Below are 19,329 nucleotides of genomic sequence, written 5' to 3'. Positions count from 1 at the left end.
ATTTTATATGAAAAAAGTTATGTTGGAAAGAAAAGGTCTGATTCATCTCATTTTTGTATGATGCTGAAAATTTGATTTGCAAACAGATTGTATATCATGATCAAATCTTACATTAATATCCACTTGTTCATTAATGGGGTGGTCCCCCTTTCCTCCCAGTTCTGTAAAAAAAATGGTAACTTTGGCCATTTGTTATAAAAGTCTAAAATAAAAAGCACTGTTTCTATTGTATGGTTAATTCCTCTGGGGGAAAATGGGTTATAAAACTGGATAAGTGTGAGAAGTAAATTTCATTTATTTTAACATGAGATTCTAACTGATTGAACTATTGACCATATTTAATCAGTGCAAATTATAAAATTTGAGGTCAGAAATCCCTTGTTAAAGTTTTAAATATGTTTGTGTAAATTTAGATCTTAATATGTGCAGTAAAAATATTTTACTTTCTCAATTAAATTTTAATTTGGTTGTAAAGGTTGCATTCATCAATGTAAAGTGATCACATTAGTTTGTATAGTTGCTTATCTCCTGTAATGGTATTTCCAAAACAAATCACACTATCTGGTTAAGCTTTTGCAAGATAGTTTTTTTGGGGGTTGGTTTGTTGTTGCTATTTAAAGATTTTAAGTAATCTCCACAACCAACGTGGGGCTTGAACTCACAACCCTGAGATCAAGAGTCGCATGCTCCCCCGACTGAACCAGCCAGGCACCCCTAAGCTTTTGCAAGTTTTATCTTTCTCTAAGTATGAAATAATCTGAATAAAATATGTGTAAACTTCCTAAAGAAATATGCTTCGAAAAAGTCAGGGAGTTTCTTCCAACAGAATAATCCTTTTGTTACACCATCAAAGAAAACTAAAATTTTGCCTATTCTAGACAGGGTTTTCTTTCCCTCCTTAGTTGTATATGAAAGCCAGCTGTTTGGGGAATCTTTGGTTTTCATTTTTTTTTAACAGGGAAACTAATAGTCCCTATTAATGTTAAAACTTGGTTTCCATTCTATTTTAGGTTTCTAAAAATTGAATAATAGTAGCATCCATGTACCATAGTAAAAATACCTATGTGGGTTTTTTTTTTTTCCTAGTGCTTCTTATGAACTGTTTTTGCTCACAATACTTCTGATGCCAAATGTGTAGGATTTCCCCTCTGCCCAACTACTGATTCTCTGGGCACTAACTGGTGTCTTACAGTTCAGTTTCAAATTCTGACACTAGCTACTCAGAGTTAGCGCTGATCACACAGGCTAAGGGCTTAGTTCCACAAGACTGTCCTGACTTCAGATGCCAGTCACAAGTAGCCACGCTGCAAGCTGTACTTCTGACCAACCAGCTACAAATTGGGAGTTCCCATGATCCCTTTCTCAGGTTTGATGATTTGGTAGGACAGCTCATAGAATTTAGGAAAGTGCTTTACTTACTCTTACTGGTTTATTATAAAAGATACAACTGAGAAGTAGCCAAATGGAAGAGATGCGTAGGGCGAGATATGGAGCATGCACAGAGCTTCCATGCCTTTCCTGGTGCAATACCCACCCCCGAGCCAGTACATCAGTACCTTGATGTATGTGCCAATCTGGAATTTCTCTGAACCCTGTTTATTGGTTTTTATGGACGTTCCATTATGTAAGCATGATTGATTACATCATTGGCCATTGGTGACTGAACTCCATCTCTAGTCCCTCTCCTCTTCCCAGACGAGGGTGGGACTGAAATTCTAACTAATCATATGGTTGTTTTTCTGGCAACCAGACCCCATCCCAAAGCTACCTAGGGTCTCACCAAAAGTCCCCTTGTTAGCGTAATAAAGTCAGGTATGGTTGAAAAGGGCTTGTTGTAAATAACAAAAGATGATCCTATCACTTCTGTCACTTGAGAAATTTAAGGGTTGTGGAAGCTCAGTGCTGCTGCTTATTATCACACCTATTATGATTTGGGATACAGGAAAGTAGAAAATGGAGAGGAGGAAGGTTTCAGTGTTGGTTTGCTTTTTGGATTTTTAAATGTAATCTTTAATGAATATTTATTTAAAGGGGAATTCTAAAATACAGCAGAGTGGGGTGCCTTGGTGGCTCAGTCAGTTAAGCGGCTGCCTCTTGATTTTGGTTCAGGTCATGATCTCAGGGTCCTGGGATTGAGCCCTGTGTTGGGCTCCGAGCCCAGTGCGGAGTCTGCTTGAGGATGCTCTCTCTCCCTCTTCCCTCCCCAGCTCTCATGTGCTCTCTCTCTAAAATAAAAAAAAAAAAATAAATCTAAAAAATAAAAATAAAAAAATACAGCAGAGCATGAAGATACTCATGAAGGTTAGACTGAAGCTTAGGACTCCTGACTCCTCTTCCAGATAACATATGGTAATATGTCTACCCTATTTGATAGCATTACCTTTGTAGCTATTCTGTAATTCAGCATTTTATGTTGTTATTTCTTGCAGTAATGTCCACATTACAAAAAACAGGATATAATCTCAGCGTATCATATTTGGGATAGCAAATAAATTACGTCAGTAGCATGGGCTATTAAGATGCTATTAAATAGGGGCGCCTGGGTGGCTCAGTCGTTAAGCGTCTGCCTTTGGCTCAGGGCGTGATCCCGGCATTCTGGGTTCGAGCCCCACATCAGGCTCCTCTGCTGGGAGCCTGCTTCTTCCTCTCCCACTCCCCCTGCTTGTGTTCCCTCTCTCGCTGGCTGTCTCTATCTCTGTCAAATGAATAAATAAAATCTTTAAAAAAAAAAGAAAAGATGCTATTAAATAAAAAATGATGATTATAATACATGGGGAAAATTTTGATGCAAATTCAAATGAAAAAAAATTGTAAAGGAAGTGAATGTTAAGCCTCAGTTAAATGCCAGTCATATATCATTTACCCCTTACTATTACATAGGGTAATCAGAATATGAAAGTGTCTGTTATTACAACCATCCAACAAATATGCACAGGTACAAAAAACAATGTAATGTGATAAAATGAAGACTTAAGTTGGTAGAATCATGAGTATCATTTAGGGATTGCATTCAGCTGCTTACAAACAAACACCTCAGTGTAGCTTAACCAAACAGGGCCTTAATTTTTTTCATGTAAAAAAACCCTGAAGAAGGTGATCTGTCAGGGTCTTAAACACCTTCTTCCTTTCTGCTCTGCTGTTCTTAATGTATTGATTTAGTCATTGTTTCCTCATGATTTTAAAATGGATGCTTCACCGCCCGTGTCATCTCTGCCTTCTAGGCAAGAAGAAAGGGAAGGTCCTAGAAGAAGGCTCCTGCCAGATGATTCTCTCTCCATTTAATGAGGTTTTCTGGAAATCTCTAGGGACTTCTACTTTCATTTCAGAACTCTAGCATCCAGTTACCATTAGCTGAAAGGAAGTCCAGAAAATGTATTTCTTTAAAGCTGGGCATAGTGCCACCTGGAATAAAAGAGAGGTTATGTTGGTAAGGAAGGAGGGAGGGGACATTAGATAAGTAATTGGCAAGTATCTGCCAAGCTCTTTTTCCTTAAATATTGTGATGCTCTTAATAATAAAAAATATACTGTCTGAGGCAAGAAAGCCATCTGGCAGTGGATGAGATGTTAATGATCCCAATCCCCTTTTTTCTTTTTAAGATTTTATTTATTTAAGAGTGAGAACAGGGGGAAGGGGGAGAGGAAGAAGCAGACTCCCCACTGAGCAGGGAGCTCAATGCGGGGCTCTATCCCAGGACCGTGGGATCATGGCCTGAGCTGAAGGCAGACACTTCCCAACTGAGCCTCCCAGGAACCCCATGATCCCAATTTCTTAACTGATTTTTGGATTGTCTAGATCCTTTCAGTTTTCTCTTTCTCACTCAGCCATAAACCATTATATCCCAGAAAGTCTGTCCGTAGAAGCAGCAAATAGGTGGAGTTTTGTTACTTTTTATGGGACTTATTTGAGAGTTCAGAGAAAAATGGAGCATTGAAACTTTGAGTGCTGCAACAAAGATTGGGATACTATGAAGAGGTTGTGTAGGAGCCTTCCGTGAGCCTCGGTTCCTCACGTGGAAAGTATAATACTATGACCTGCAGTACTTCACGGGGTTTTTGTGAACATGGAATGGAAGAGGTAGCGCCTATATTTTTGTGTAGAGTAATACAACGTACACTATCAGATCTGTTATCTCATTTGGTGGTCCAGAGTCACACACCGATTTTATGGTGCAGGTTAGACTGAAGCTTAGGACTCCTGACTCCTCCTCCAGATAACATATGGTAACGTGTCTACCCTATTCAATAGCATTACCTTTGTAGCTATTCTGTAATTCAGCATTTTATGTTGTTATTTCCTTACTAACATAACTTGGTGGTGAAAGTATGGTGGTGCTAGGTGGGAGGATCGAATTAGATCTAACATAAGTAAATCTCTCTGCAAACTGCAGAATGATGGATAATGACACAGAATATTCAGGGGCTAAAATTGACAAGGGCATTATTTAGGGCCAAGGTGACAGATCTAGAAAGAGGGATTGTGCTTAAGCTGTTTAGCCATTTCCACTATTGATGTTGGTTTATGCTGGAGTGTTCTCTTTGCTGGTCAATCAGTACCAAGTTTGAAGGACTATAGTTCCTAATATTTTATATATTGATAGAGAAACATGTGAAATTGTACAAATCAAACACAGATTTTTAGAAAATAGCATCTGGAGTGTCACAAATTAAAGTGTTTATAATAGTTCTATGATTTTCTGGTAGCAGGTGGATATTTACTGAGTTGAACATTAAAGCAGTGTTCTGGTTGATGTACATACTTTATTGATGTAAATATTTTAAAAGCTTAGAAATTAAGACCTATTTAACTACATATAGATTGTTTAAATTCAAAACTTTCTGGGAACCTTTAATACAACACTGTGTTTTACAAGTTGTGTGTGTATTTTTTCCTTTCTCTCCCCTCAGTGAGTTACCTGAGAGAGAAGAAGGTGAAGGAGAAGAAACTCCAAACTTCAGCCACTGGGGTCCACCAAGAATGTATGTTGATTGACATTATTGGCTTTCTCAGTAGGAGAACACAATCGAATAGTTGCTCCTTAATTCTGTAGTGTCATTTGAGCATGTACTGATTGAGAAATTGCCGTCATTCACATGTAGGCTGGCCTAAATTTTAGTTTCATTTTTGTCTTATCTAGGGGCTTTTAGCCAGGCAAAATGACTATAATCAACATTAAATAGAAAGTTTTTATCACACTTTTTCAGGAAAAGCAATTTACAAATGTCCATGTATGATAGTAACCAATGGACTAAGTATACTTTATAATTGCATCACTGCCTTGAATGCAATAAGATTTCGTTCTTTTTTTTTTTTAATATACAGCAACAGTAGTTGAGGCTTCTAGCATGTATTCATTTATCTCTAACCTCCTTCTCTTGTGTTCGTCCAAATTTGTGCCTCGTTTGAGCTAACAGAACCTAAAAGTCTTCCTTTAGCTGCTCTTTCTGTTCTGCATTCATTATTAATTCCACATGGTGTTTTCTTCTTGCACTTCCGAGTTTTGTCTTAAAGACTCTTGGGAGCTGTTTTCTGAACTCCTTTTTAATTTCAGTTAATCATTGGCCACATCTGTGCAGTTTGAGTAAAATTCATAACCATTCGAAGGGCAAGTTTTATTCCATACTTTATTTTAAAAAGTGATGTGGGGGTAGGAAGAAAAGAGAGCCAGCCAGCTTTAAGAGCAAAATCTTCCTCTACTTAAGCACAGGTTAGACCTCGTGACTGGAAAAGGCAGTTTAGGCAACAAGCCTTTTAGTGGCAAATTTATTTTATCGTGAAAGTCTGTGCTTTTTGCCAAAATGATGCATGCAACTTTCTTGATTCTTTTTTTCACCCATTTGTTATTTCCTTCATCCATTCTTTGCTGTTATGGATGTGGATTAAAAGAACTAATTATAGAAGATATATTGTGGTCGGAGATGCGAACATTAAGGCCTAACAAAATCTCTGAATATTAAGAGGTGTACTTATTGTTTTAGAAATCTTTTTTCCAAATTCAAGCTTTCGCATGTGCCGTGAATGATTGATATGTCCTATAATTTTGAAACTGAGTACAATTTCGATAACATTTGTAAAAAATATATTCATATAAAATATGAGTCACAAGGATATGGTCCAAATCGACCACTTGCAATGACAGTCCAACAAATTATATTAACTTGCTCATAAGTGAATTTGTTTTCTTTTTATAGTGTTGAGATATTTAGAGAACCCAATGTGTCTCTTGGTATTAGTATTGTTGGTGGACAAACTGTTATAAAACGCCTGAAGAATGGAGAGGAACTTAAAGGTATATTTATCAAACAAGTTTTAGAAGACAGTCCGGCAGGAAAAACAAATGCCCTTAAAACAGGAGATAAAATACTTGAGGTAAGTGATGTTAAAATTCCATGTTTGTTTGAAACCTCCTTAAAGACAGTAATTAAGCCAGAAGTCCTTCCATTTGTTGGGGTATATGTGGGTCCAATTGGTGTATTTTCTTTCAGTGCCCTAGTCTGTATGTTGTTTGCATAATTTCATGAGATTCCCAAGTTGGGGTGGTAGCATGTAGCATATCCAAAGGATCAGCTTAATAAAAAACAATTTCACAATTTAACAGCATGAGACAGCTGGGTGAGCATTGTGTTTTTCCCACAGTCGTTAACAAACTCTAAATTTTTGTCATCATTTAAAAACTTTCTAATCATCATCTTTTAAATTGAAGTATAGTTGACATGCAGTGTTACGTGACCTTGCAGGTGTGCTAGGTGTACAACATAGTGATTCGACACTTCTGTACCACACCACAAGTGTGGCTAGCATCTGTTGCCGTACAACATTATTATAATATTATTGACCGTATTCTCCAGAACAAGCTCTACATTTTATAAATATGTGTCAGTGGGATAGCCATGCTTATCCTCCCAGACTCCATTGGAGGAATGGGTGACTCCATTGTTCACATGTGATAGGCTTTGCAGAGTTTAGGGCACATCAAGGCACTGAGAATGTCCTGAGGTCTAAATCTCATGCATTTCTTTGCACTGGGTTAATTGGATGACATCATATTAAGTATCTTTAATCCCAGAATCTGTATGTTCTTGATACATGCTTTATGATGCTGAACTTCAGCTGTGGTGCTTTAGTTCTGACAGAATGAAAAGAGCCCTGGAGGTCATGGGCTGAAGTCTTGATTGTCCTGTTTATTTTGTACCTGTTCTTGGACATCATATTAAACCCACCTCATTCTCAGTTTCAAAATGAAATGGAAATGAGAATTTAAAACCTGTAACATCATTGTGAGGATAAAAGCCAAGAACTGTGTAAAACTGCTCTATATATACAAATATTAGGTTATATTTGTGTTTTTGAAATTAAAAGAAGATTTCAAACACACTGAGGATATGGCAATGAAGAAAATGAGCAAAATTCCTACTCTTAGGGCATTTACACAGTAGTGGGGAAGGTAGATAATAAGTAATTTGTAGAGTGTGGGATTGTAGTAAAGAGTAGAAAGATAAGGAACAAAGGGTGGTGGAGGTAGTGATTGCAACTGATAGATGGTTATGGAAGGTGATGTTGGGACAAATATAGGAATGAGAAAGTGAGCCATGGGGATGTACAGGAGAAGAAGTCTCCAGGCAGAAAGAACCAAAATGCTTAAGCTCTGAGGTAGGAGTTTGCCCGGCTATGTTGAAGGAACAGAGAGAAGTCCAGCATTGCTAATGTAGGTAGAGTGAGCAAGAGACTGAAGAGGAAAGTCGGAGAGATCGTGTGAAGCCACATCACAGAAAGCTTGGGAGTTTGTCGTCCCTGAACGTAGCGAGAGTCCATTAGAGAATTACAAATGCATACATATTTTAAAAGGATATCTCTGGCTTCTGGGCAGGTGCGGTTTCCTTTATTTAGTATTTGCATGGCACATTGTTTTTTTCATTCCTTCATTTTCACCCTTGTGATTTTGTTTTAGTTATATGTTTTGTAAGCAGCCTATAACTGGATTTTGCTTTTTTAAATCTACCTCGGTAAACTTCATCTACGAAATAAGTGACACTGATTCTTTTTTTTCATTACTGATATATTTGAACTTAATTTTTAAATGTATATTTTGTGTTTTGTTTGGTCTTTTTTCTTCCTCTTAACTTTCTGTTTTGAAACAGCCATAGGAAATTGTAAAGAAATGTATAAGCAAGTCCCAGGTACTCTTCCCTCAGCCTCCCCCAGCGTTAACGGGTGACCCAGCTGTAGTGCAAGAGCAAAACCGAAATGCTGATATCGGCACAACACCAGTTATACGTGCACTGACGTAGAACTGTGTGTGTTTTTATAGCTCTACACAGTTTCTTCACATGTGTAGCCTTGCATAACCACCCGGCAATCAAAGAAACTCAGCAATATCGCCTCAAGACTCCCCTGTGCTACTCTCTACCGCCATGCCCCTTGCCCTGCCACATCCCCCCATACCCAGCCTCTGGCAATCACTACTCTGTTTCTACATGCCTGCAATTAGTTGTTTCACAGTTGTCACATAAATGGAATTATGTATTCTGCATCTTTTTGAGATTGGCTTTTTTCACTCAGCACAAATTCACCGAAGTTCATTTAATTTGTGTGTCCATCAATAATAGTTCATTCCCTTTTATTGTGATTGAACACTATTCCATGGTGTGGAGGAGGCACCACAGTTTAACCATTCACCCGTTGGAAGACACCTGGTTTGGGGTGCCTGGGTAGCGACTCTTGGTTTTGGCTTGGGTCATGATCTCAGGGTAGTGCAATCGCCCTGGGTTGGGCTCCGTGCTCAGCGGGGAGTCTGCTTGGGACTCTCTTTCCCTTTCTCCTCCCACCCCACCGTGCCATGTGCGCTTCTGTTCTCTCTCTCTCTTTCTCAAATAAATAAATCATATATATAGGAAATATTTCATATATATATATATACACACACACACACACACACACACACACACACACACATATATATATATATATATGGAACTGGAAACTACCCAGGTGTGTGTGTATATATATATATATGACACCTGGGTAGTTTCCAGTTCTTGGCTATTATGAATAAAACTTCTATAAACATTTGTATACAAGTTCCTAAGTGAAAGTAAGTCTTCATTTGTCTGAAGTAAATGCCCAAGAATGCAATTGCTGGTTGTATGGTAAGTCCATTTTTAGTTTTGAAAGGAACTATTTTCCAGAGTGTCTGTACTATTTTACATTCCCACCAGCAATATATGAGTAATCTGGTTTCTCCACATTCTCACCAACATTTGGTGTTATCACTTTTTTTCATTTTGGACGTTCTCATAGGGAGATAGTGATATCTCGTTTTGAGTTTCCCTAATGGCTAATGAGAAAGAACATTTCATGCCATCTGTACATGTGCTCTTTAGTGAAATGTTTGTGCATGTCTTTTGCCTGTTTTCTAGTTGCATTGTTCATTGTTTTATCTTTTTAAATTGTGTTTTTTCCCTCATCTTTCTCTGCTGTGAGTTGAATACAAAGTATTCTCTCACTTATCCATCACTTTTATATACTAATAAGAACCCACTGTTTTGTCCCAGATTTAATAATTTCTTTAAACTCACAGCAGATTTGCAATGTTAACACTTTAATATTTTATTTTATCAAGCATACTGAGTCATTTGTTTACTTTTTTTCCTGTGAAAAGCATTATTCATTTGTTTTTAAGTAAAGCTTAATAATCATTTCTTTCTGCCTTGAGACAATTCCATAAAGGAGCTGGGTCTGTATAAAGAAGAATTGGTTGACCTGGGAAGTTAGAATTTAATTTAGTTTTGAGAAATGGGTCTTACCTGTGTGAATGGACACACTTCTGGGTTATACATTTAAAGCCGAGAAAAACTTAAAGATTATATTTCTGTGATAATATAACAGAACTCCATTTTTTCCCCCTAACTTCCCAGCTTCAGTGATTCCCACTTAACCCTATGGAACTGTGTGTTGGGGAAACAAAAGCTGATGATTACTGGAAGATGAAATGGTTCTATAGCTTCTCCTTCTCTTACTGTTGAATGTTTAGGGGATTAGGTTATTCATAAGAAGCTTCACCAAACTGTTGTGATAGATTTTAAGCTTCAGTTAAATTTTTTTCCCCCTATGTTCATTTACTATTCATTACTATCATTCATATCCTTCCTAAGTTCATACGGGTAAAGGGGTTTTGCAGAGCATGAAAACCTTCCAGTGGATGTCTGTTAGAATAAAAGGCCAGAGTTCTTGCCACGGCCTCTGCGTGGTCGTGTGGCTTCAGCTGCCTCCCTGACTCGCCTCTCTGCACTCCCCCTTGCACTGTGCTTTACACACACCTGCTTTTAAACCCCTCTCCCACACCGGGCTGCTGTCTCCTACCTTCAGGCCCTTACCTCTGTGTCCCTCAGCTTCGAATGTGTTTGGTTTTCTCCTCACTGTGCAGTGACTCGGTGATTAATCGTCCTCATCACTTCCAGTTCCTTGGATCCTCTGTGCCTTTACTGAGCTTGTCCGGGGAAACCACATCCTAGTTAAGTGCAACTCTTTGCTTATTTCAAGTCCCTAGCATGGCTGGAGAAAATAACCAGCTAGGCTGTCTGGTCTCATTTTAAATTCATGAGCTCCTTCTCAAGTGAGCCTTTAGTTCTGCCTTGCAATCCTGTAATATTTCCCTAGTTGCTTCACTCTCCTGCTTCCAGAGGTGACTCCTTCACACCTCCTAAACTGCCTTCCCCATCTTAATCTCAGTTTATGGTCCTTGTTTCTTGTTTCATGGAGAAAACAGAAGCAGTCAAAAAGGAGCTTCCCCTTGCTCTCACTGCATGCCAAATCGTTTTTCTAACTGTATCTGTAACAACATATGAACTATTTGTGCTTCTGACTAAAGCCAATCTCCCTAACTTGTGCTGCGGAAGTCATTCCCTCTTCACTGTACAAATATTTACTTCTACAGGTGTCACTTCTCTCTCTAGCATACATTTTCCCTCTCCTTCACACCTTGATGACTGTAATACCTCCCATCTTAAACACGAATGCCAACCTTGATGCCACAGCCCTATCCATGTACCCTCCTATTTCTTTGGTCTCCTTATGGCAAAGAAGTATTCACAAATTGTCACTATCCACTGACCATAAGCCACCCCAACATTTACCAGGGCTTTGTTACATTATTGGTTTGAAAAATTGGTTCTGTTAAATATGGTAAATACAAAATGCTCTTGGAGATTATGGACATGTTTGCAAGTTAGGTTCTCTGAAATTTGTAGGACGAGGAGCTGTTTATACTTTTCCCAATTTACTGAACAGAGAACACTTTTAGTAAAAAGAACCTATGGATATTTTCATGGTTCTTTTTTAAACACAATTTGAGAAATGTTCAACTACTCAATTAAAATAATGGACAATTTGCTTAAAATATTGTACTTTCCCATTTGAGAGAAGAGTCCAGACTGCCCTCCCCTGTCCCCACTCAGGATTATATGCTATGTTTAGTGTCAAAGGTGGCATCACCGCTCAGAAGCCTAAGCTTCTGGCATTGGCCAAGCTACCTCTTTTGGGTAATTGTATTTAACCAGGGCTATTGTTATTAAGATACTCGTCTTATTTGCTTTTCTTGAAGGTGGAATGTTATTTTCCTTAAAGATGTTCTTAAGCAAGCTTTTTATGGGCAAATCTTTTTTTTTTTTTCTTTTTTTGGCTTTGGTCTAATTCATTAGACTCTGGCTGTTCTCATAACTGGATAATACATGTGAACTCTACAGCCTTTCTAATTGAAATAAAATTACTTCTGTGTTTTAGGTGTCTGGAGTAGATTTGCAGAACGCCTCACACAGAGAAGCAGTTGAGGCCATTAAGAATGCGGGCAATCCTGTGGTGTTCGTGGTTCAGAGCTTGTCATCCACTCCAAGAGTAAGCTTTAGTTGATATTTTCAAAAAATTTAAAAATATCCTCTGTATATCTATGGACCCAGCTTTTGCCTCCATGTTGTTTTCCCATACGTTTTCATTTTGATCCTGCTATTACCTAGAAAAAGCATCACTTCATAAAAATTAACTATTAACTTCACTTTCTCTTTTTTTCTTTGGTTTTGGTCTTTTGGTCAACTTTGAGTCATTCCAGTCTGCCTTGGTGTAAGTCACAGGCTATGGAGTCAGACAGACCTGCTTTCCATTCCTTAATTCCCTGTTGACCAGCTTTGTTAACTTAGAGACAAGTTACTTTGTTTATAAAATACTTTGAACATAAGGGGGGTCAGATATGAAAATGTTCTCGAGGTACCTCCATGCTCTGTGTAGTTATTAAAGAGTGTAAAAATGCAAACATGGTGCATTGTTGTATGTTCTGTTGGACATCCCAAATTCAAAACTAGCAGTATTTAATTGTAACACTTTTATCTGAAATACATTACTCCTTCAGTATGGAATTAGAACTCTGATACATAGATGTCAGTGGCAGGATATGTATTTTATTTTGCAATATGCAGCAGAAATATCACCCCTAAGCCCTGTGACTGGAAGAAATGTTTATTTTTCTTTTTTATAGTGGAAGACAGCTGTTCAAAACATAGACACTTCTGAACAGTAGAAAAACTGCATATTTTTAAAAAATGCTTTTCAATAAGTGATGTGGTGCTTTTCAACCTTTTGTATGTCGAGGCATACGAAAATAATATTTGTATGGCAACCTGGGCAAACAGATGTTTGGCTGCCCTGAGGGCTGGGACATCAATACATTTTGACATGCTTGTAACCTGCCTGCACACAGGGAGCTGCACACTCACCCCTCTTGGGGCAGCTCTGCTGGGATTGCTGCGTTGCAGCATGACCCCTCCCAGTCTTAGTGCTGTGTTTATACCGTGAGGACTCACTGAGAATGGGGAACTGAATGATGTCTTCTCATTTTCATACAATTTGAAATTTGGGGGGAATCCACTTTTTAATTCTTTTCTGGAACCCAGGTTTTTGGAATCCACCTTTTAGCTCTTACAATATTGAGAAGGTAATTGAGGCTGTCACTTTTATTTCTGGAAACTGAGTTCCATAGGAAAATTGGCCAGATTATTCCTTGCCAAATGGTACTTCCAAAGAAACAGTTTCAAACGAGAATGAGCCAATCACTTGAAACCTTTGTGTGGCCACTTGTGACTGCCCTGCCAAAAAATATTCAAAGCAAAGAAGTAGGTTATCAAGTCAACCAAAAAGGCCAAGCAAGCATTTAATCCAGCCTTTGCTGGTGAGCTGAGGTGGAAATTTTCACTTAGATGACACAAACATTGCAATTTCTCTCACTGCTCACAAAAAGAATCTTTTTAGCATCATGCTATGTTCAAGTCCTTGCTCCCCATACAGCACCAGAGACTGCCACATTGTGCATTGGGTTCATCAAGCATTGAACTTTCTCTGGTTCTAGGTGAGGGAACACATTCAGGTGATGGAGTCAATTTCTACGTCCATTATTTGTTCCATATTTTAACACAAAGTGATTCCTGCTTAATGAGGCGTTGAAAGAAATCAAGTTTCATAACTTTGCAAAATGGCGTGCTCTTTGGCTTGTTTATTGTTGCAAGTAGTGTTGGTCATCACAGGCATAGAAAATATAGCCAAATGCTTAGTCATTTTTGACCACTTTACATTAAACTTTGAGACTTTCTGCAAAACCCCCAAAGAAGTCATTTTCTAACATTAGGACCATCAGGAGCCCTATGTCTAAAGTGCCCTGGCCACGTGGAGATTGTTATCAACATCATAAATTGAGCAGCGGTGTTTATATTTGTACTTTTTTTTTATTCTTTGTATTATACTTTACTTTTTTATATTTGCGATTTTAACAGATGATTTCGGAATATCACCAATACATTACCTTTTTAAGCTTTTTCTCCTGAATTCCTCGATAGTATTTTCAGCATGCTAGAAAGAAATGTGTGTATCCACTTAGATTTATTTGGCAAATGCTTATTTGAGAGCAGAACCGATGATTTACACTGCACTCCTCTATAGAAAGTTTTTATACCAGGGTATTTTTTTTCCCCACTTAATAACTTAACTACATTTCACATATTATTTTTTCACATGCCAAAACAAACCCGTTTGAAATTGGGATCATCCCTTCAGTTCCTTAAATTTATTTTGCTATGTTGCTTTCTATTCTCCTGTATTCCATTCCCTAATACCATGATTTCATAGTGGCACCTTTTTAAACCTTTTTATGTGTACATTTGCATATTAAACATACAAAAATACAGTTTTTACTTTCACAAGAAATATGCTGTCTTTTACTTTTATTAAAGATGCAGTCTTCTTGCTGAGCCTTTGGTCTTCCAAATTTGGCTAATGATACATTTACAGAGATATATTTCTGTGCTATTCAAAAAACAGTGTAAACTTATGAGTGACAGCTGACGTTGTGTCCCATCCCAGAGCTTCTGCTGTTCGGCTTCAGCTGGTTTTTCCCATAGGAGAAAGTAGGTCCAGTGTGGACAGGCATTCTGACTTGTCAGGGAGGCAAAGTACTTTAAGATTCTTCAGGACAAGAAATATATGCCTATAGACCTACCAGGTTTTGAACTTGAGCCTTTGATGGTCCCAGTGTTAGAAAATTACTTCTTTTGGGGTTTTGCAGAAAGTCTCAGAGTTTAATGACCTTGGACATGGACTTGGATTGTTTGTATTAAATAGAGGAATAAATACTGAGCACTAACAGTGTCTGTTCACGTACAAAACATTAAATATATGTTGATGTGTCATTACTATTTTCCTTCTCTCTCTCTCTCTCTCTCTCTCTCTCTCTCTCTCTCTCTCTGTCTTTAAGTAGGCTCCATGCCCAATGTGGGGCTTGAACTCATGACCCTGAGATGAAGAGTCGCATGCTTTACAAACTGAGCCAGCCAGGCGCCTCTGTTGTTTTTTATTTAAAGGAAACATTTCTGAGACTTTCTCATTTATCCCAAAATTAGTTTATTTCTTTAGAGTCTATATTAAAGGTGAAGAAAATTTAATCTTAAGTTGCATTTAGAGAGAGGTGTTTTTTGCTCTGTTTTGTTTTTTAAATTATCCCTAGGCAGGCAGTTTCTTTACATTTCTGGGAAAGGAGATTTGTTTTTTTCCTACAACCTTCATGTCTGTCATCAGATTCTATGCCAAGATTATTTGTGTTAGCTATTTGAGGACCTTTTTAAAAAAAAATCACTAAAAATTTTATATTTTCCCAAGATGTTTCATAGATTATTTTGTAAAAAGAAATGAGTCAAAAAGTAATCTATGCTGTTGGCACCATTGAGAATTAAAAGTATTTCTATGAAATGGAACTATTTTGTTCATGTATAAACATTTATTGAGTACAACTATGTAATACGTTCTTTTGGAGCACTATAGATAGTGATAAATCATTAATTCCAGCTCTCATTGAGCTTTTATCCAGGGATGTAAATAGATTTTAATTTATCTTCATGCTAACAGTAATAGTGAAATATTTATTGAGTGTATACAGTGTGCTAGATAACATACTTGAATTGGGATACAATGGTGAATAACGTAAGTCTATCAAATAAATGATGCATCCTGTGTTCTAGGGAGGGGTTCGTGTAGGTCACCCCTCAAACTGTTTGCAAAATAAGATGTTTGGATGACAATCAGTATTATGACTTTCTTTTTCGTCATCTTCATTTTCACTTTCTGGATCTACACGTATCGTGAGTTTATTGTTCTTTGATGGTACGCACACAATATTTTCGATAATCTAGCTTGTGATATTTTTGAAATTGTATTGTTTGCCTTGAATTCTACTTTTCATGTCTTTACTTTTTAGATGAAGTCAGAAACTTAAGATTTTAACTGTTTAAAATTTTAAGAAATGTAATGATTGTGACATTAAATGTTTTATTCCTTCTCCTTTTTTTTTTTTTTTTGTGGTCATAGGTCATTCCTACAGTGCATAACAAGGCTAACAAAATTGCTAATAACCAGGACCAAAACACTGAAGAAAAAAAGGAAAAGGTAATGAACCTCTTAAGCCTTTAAAAAACGTTTGAGTCTTTTTGCCTATCTGAGCTGCAGTTAGTAAGAATGGTGTTTTGACTAGTATCAGGCTAGAAGGACTGTGTTATAATGTCTCCTTCCTGTGAATATAACTGGTTCTGGCCAGACTGAAGGCCAGAAACTTAGTGAAACATAGGTGCCAAAATGTGATAAAGCACCAATCATCCCTCGTCATCTTTGTCTGTCTTTCCTGTTCAGTTGGGCTGGTTGTCCATTCCCAGAAAATGCCTCCTACTCTTGGGAATTTATGGGACTTTGATCTTGCTGTTCTCTCAGCCTGGAAATCCATTTCCCACATTGCTCCTCCTTTTATCTTCCAAGGAGGAGCTCAGAGGTCATCTTTACTGAGAAAACATTCCTTACCATCAATCAAAGTTAGTCATCCATTCCTGTTCTCCCACCTCTATTCTAGTAGTGAAGTTGATCTAAAATTTATTTTGGGATATGATAATAGGTAGGGATGAATTTTTATTTTTCCCCCCATAAAGATAACTATCCTACTGTTTTAATATAGGCCCTCTTTTACCTACTGACTTGTAATGCTCAGTCCTAGCTCAGGTTATGGGGGGGTCTGCTTCTGAGCTTTCTCTTTGTTCCCCATGTCTATTCCAGCACAAATGCTGCACTAGCTCAATTATTTTTTTTTTTTAAGATTTTATTTATTTATTTGACAGTGAGAGAGACAGCCAGCGAGAGAGGGAACACAAGCAGGGGGAGTGGGAGAGGAAGAAGCAGGCTCATAGCGGAGGAGCCTGATATGGGGCTCGATCCCAGAACGCCGGGATCACGCCCTGAGCCGAAGGCAGACACTTAACCGCTGTGCCACCCAGGCGCCCCTGCACTAGCTCAATTATCAAAGCCTAATAATAAACCTTGTTTCTAGTAAAGCAATTTCCTTTACATATTTCTTCTTCTTTAGGGGTGCCTTACCTATTTGTATCCTTTTCCTTTTCCCTATGAATTTTAGGACTAGCTTGTCAAATTCTACAAAAAAAATCTCTTGGAGAATTTTGATGGGAATTGTGTCATATCTGTGGATTAATTTGTAAAGAAGTATATCTTTATGATATCTAACCTTTTTAACCGTTAACATGATATATCTTTCTACATATTAAATTCTTATTTTCTTTCAATCTTTGTAATTTTCTTCGGAAAGGTATTGTAAATCTTTGGTTTATTCCTAGATACTCTTACATTTTGTATTGCTTTTAATTTAAATTGCATTTTCTGTTTGTTGCCAGTATGTAGACATAGAATTGATTTTTTATGTACTCATTTGACATCTTGTAACATTATTCCATTATTCTTTTATAAAATAAAATAATCCAGTGCAGAACACTGGAAAAACTGAAAGATTGAAACAAATAAAATCACGCATAAACCCACCACCTAAAGATAAACTTACTAAATATTTTAAATACTATATGTAGAGCCTTCTAGTGTCTTTATGTCCTCTATAAATGTACATAATTTTAATAATGTGAATCTCAAATTCTAATACTATTTAGATTTTTATTTCTGGATTTTCTTTATGGGTAATAATAATCACTCTGGATAAAGGCAGTTTTCTTTCCCCCTTTTTTCCAATCTTTTTCTTATTTATCTACTAAAACCTCCTCTGTGTTTAATAAAGAAGTAATAATAGCTAACATTTTTGTTGTTTTTCCTCCTGATATTTAAGAAATTGCTTTTAATATTTCACCATTGAATATGATGTGTGCTGTAAGTTTTTGTAGATAATCCTTCAGGTTAAGGAAGTATCCACTTTCATTCTTATTTTGCTAAGAATTTTTATCATGAATGGCATTGGCATTGAATTTTATCAGATGTATTATCTGCATTCACTGAAATAATTGTGTGTGTATACATTTTTTTTCTCTTTGAATCCCTTAATGTGATAAATTACATTAATAGATTTCATAATCTCAAACCAATCTTGAATTCTTAGATTAAACTTAATTTGATCATGATTTTTTTTGCACATTGCTGGCATTATTTCCTTAAGGATTTTTGCATCTGTGGTTAGGTATGAAATTGGCCTGGAATTTCCCATTTATGTACTATTCTGTCTGCTTTTGAATATATGAGATTACTAAAATGAGTAGTAGGTATATTTCCTCTTTTTTAGTTCTCTGAGCATTTGTGTAAAATGCTAATTATTCATTCCTTAAATCTTTGGTCACACTAGCTTATGAAGCCATTTTGGTCCTGTGTTTTCTATGTGGGAAAAATCTAAAATGCTGATTCAGTTCTTTAATAATTATGGAACTATTCAGATTTTCTATTTTGTCTTGAGTCAGTCATGGTTATTGATTCTTTTCTAGGAATATCGATATCACTTAATTTTTTACATTTGTTAGTATAAATTTGTTTTTTTCTTAAAAAAAGATTTTATTTATTTATTTGACAGAGAGCACAAGCAGGGGGAGCGACAGGCAGAGGGAGAGGGAGAAGCAGGCTCCCCGCTGAGCAGAGAGCCTGATGCAGGGCTCAATCCTGGGACCCTGGGATCATGACCTGACCCAAAGGCAGACACTTAATCGACTGAGCCACCCAGGCTCCTCAAAGTTGCTTGTTATCTTAGCTTGAATTATATATGCTCTATCCATAGTTCTTTTTCATTGTAAATATAGTTTCCTTTTTACATTTTTTTTTCCTTAATCTTGAAGGTAATTTTCATTTAATTTCTCAAAAAAAATTTTTATTATAGTTGACATAACATTACATTAGTTTCAAGTGTATAATTCCTGTGTTTGAAGTTTTAATTTTTGAACTGTGTTATCTCTTTTGTGTCTTTATTCTGCTTAATTTAAAAAAAAATTTTTTTTTAAATTTATTTATTTGTCAGAGAGAGAGAGAGAAGCAGGGGGGAGGGCAGGAAGAGGGAGAAGTAGGCTCCCTACTGAGCAAGGAGCCCGATGCAGGACTCAGTCCCAGGACCCTAGGATCATGACCTGAGCCAAAGGCAGTCGCTTAACCAACTGAGCCACCCAGGCGTCCCTATTCTGCTTAATTTTGTTCTCATCTTTATATTACCTTACTTTGTTTGGTTTTCTTCTTCTACTCCCCCACCCCGCCACTGTAACCTTTAGGTAGTTGTAGAGTTTATTAATTTTTAGCCATTTTTTCCTAAAACAATCATTTAAGACCATATATTTCCTTCTAAGTCACTCTTTACATCCCAAGATTTTAAGTTGAGTATCTATTACTCAGTACTGGTTTTTTTAGTCCCCACGATTTCTTTTTACCCAAATTTATTTAGAAATGTATTTTTAAATTTCCACATGAATGTTTTTAAAACCCATTATTTTCTAA

The 19,329-nt window shown here is 37.0% G+C and overlaps 1 protein-coding gene across 4 annotated transcripts in view; it reads left to right on the top strand.

Annotated features, from left to right (window-relative positions):
• Positions 1 to 19,329, top strand: part of PATJ (PATJ crumbs cell polarity complex component) — a 336,460-nt gene that overhangs the window by 123,338 nt on the left and 193,793 nt on the right. For all 4 annotated transcript variants that reach the window (XM_048220189.2, XM_026497951.4, XM_026497952.4 and 1 more), the window contains exons 23-26: positions 4,908 to 4,979; positions 6,192 to 6,369; positions 11,779 to 11,889; positions 15,895 to 15,972. In XM_048220189.2, the coding sequence (XP_048076146.1) occupies positions 4,908 to 4,979; positions 6,192 to 6,369; positions 11,779 to 11,889; positions 15,895 to 15,972 (439 nt within the window). The remainder of the gene's footprint in view (positions 1 to 4,907; positions 4,980 to 6,191; positions 6,370 to 11,778; positions 11,890 to 15,894; positions 15,973 to 19,329) is intronic.

The sequence above is a fragment of the Ursus arctos genome, unplaced genomic scaffold (assembly GCF_023065955.2).
Source record: "Ursus arctos isolate Adak ecotype North America unplaced genomic scaffold, UrsArc2.0 scaffold_12, whole genome shotgun sequence".
Lineage (NCBI taxonomy): Eukaryota > Metazoa > Chordata > Mammalia > Carnivora > Ursidae > Ursus > Ursus arctos.
The sequence above is the reverse complement of the archived record's forward strand: the minus strand, read 5'-3'. Positions and strand labels throughout refer to the sequence as shown.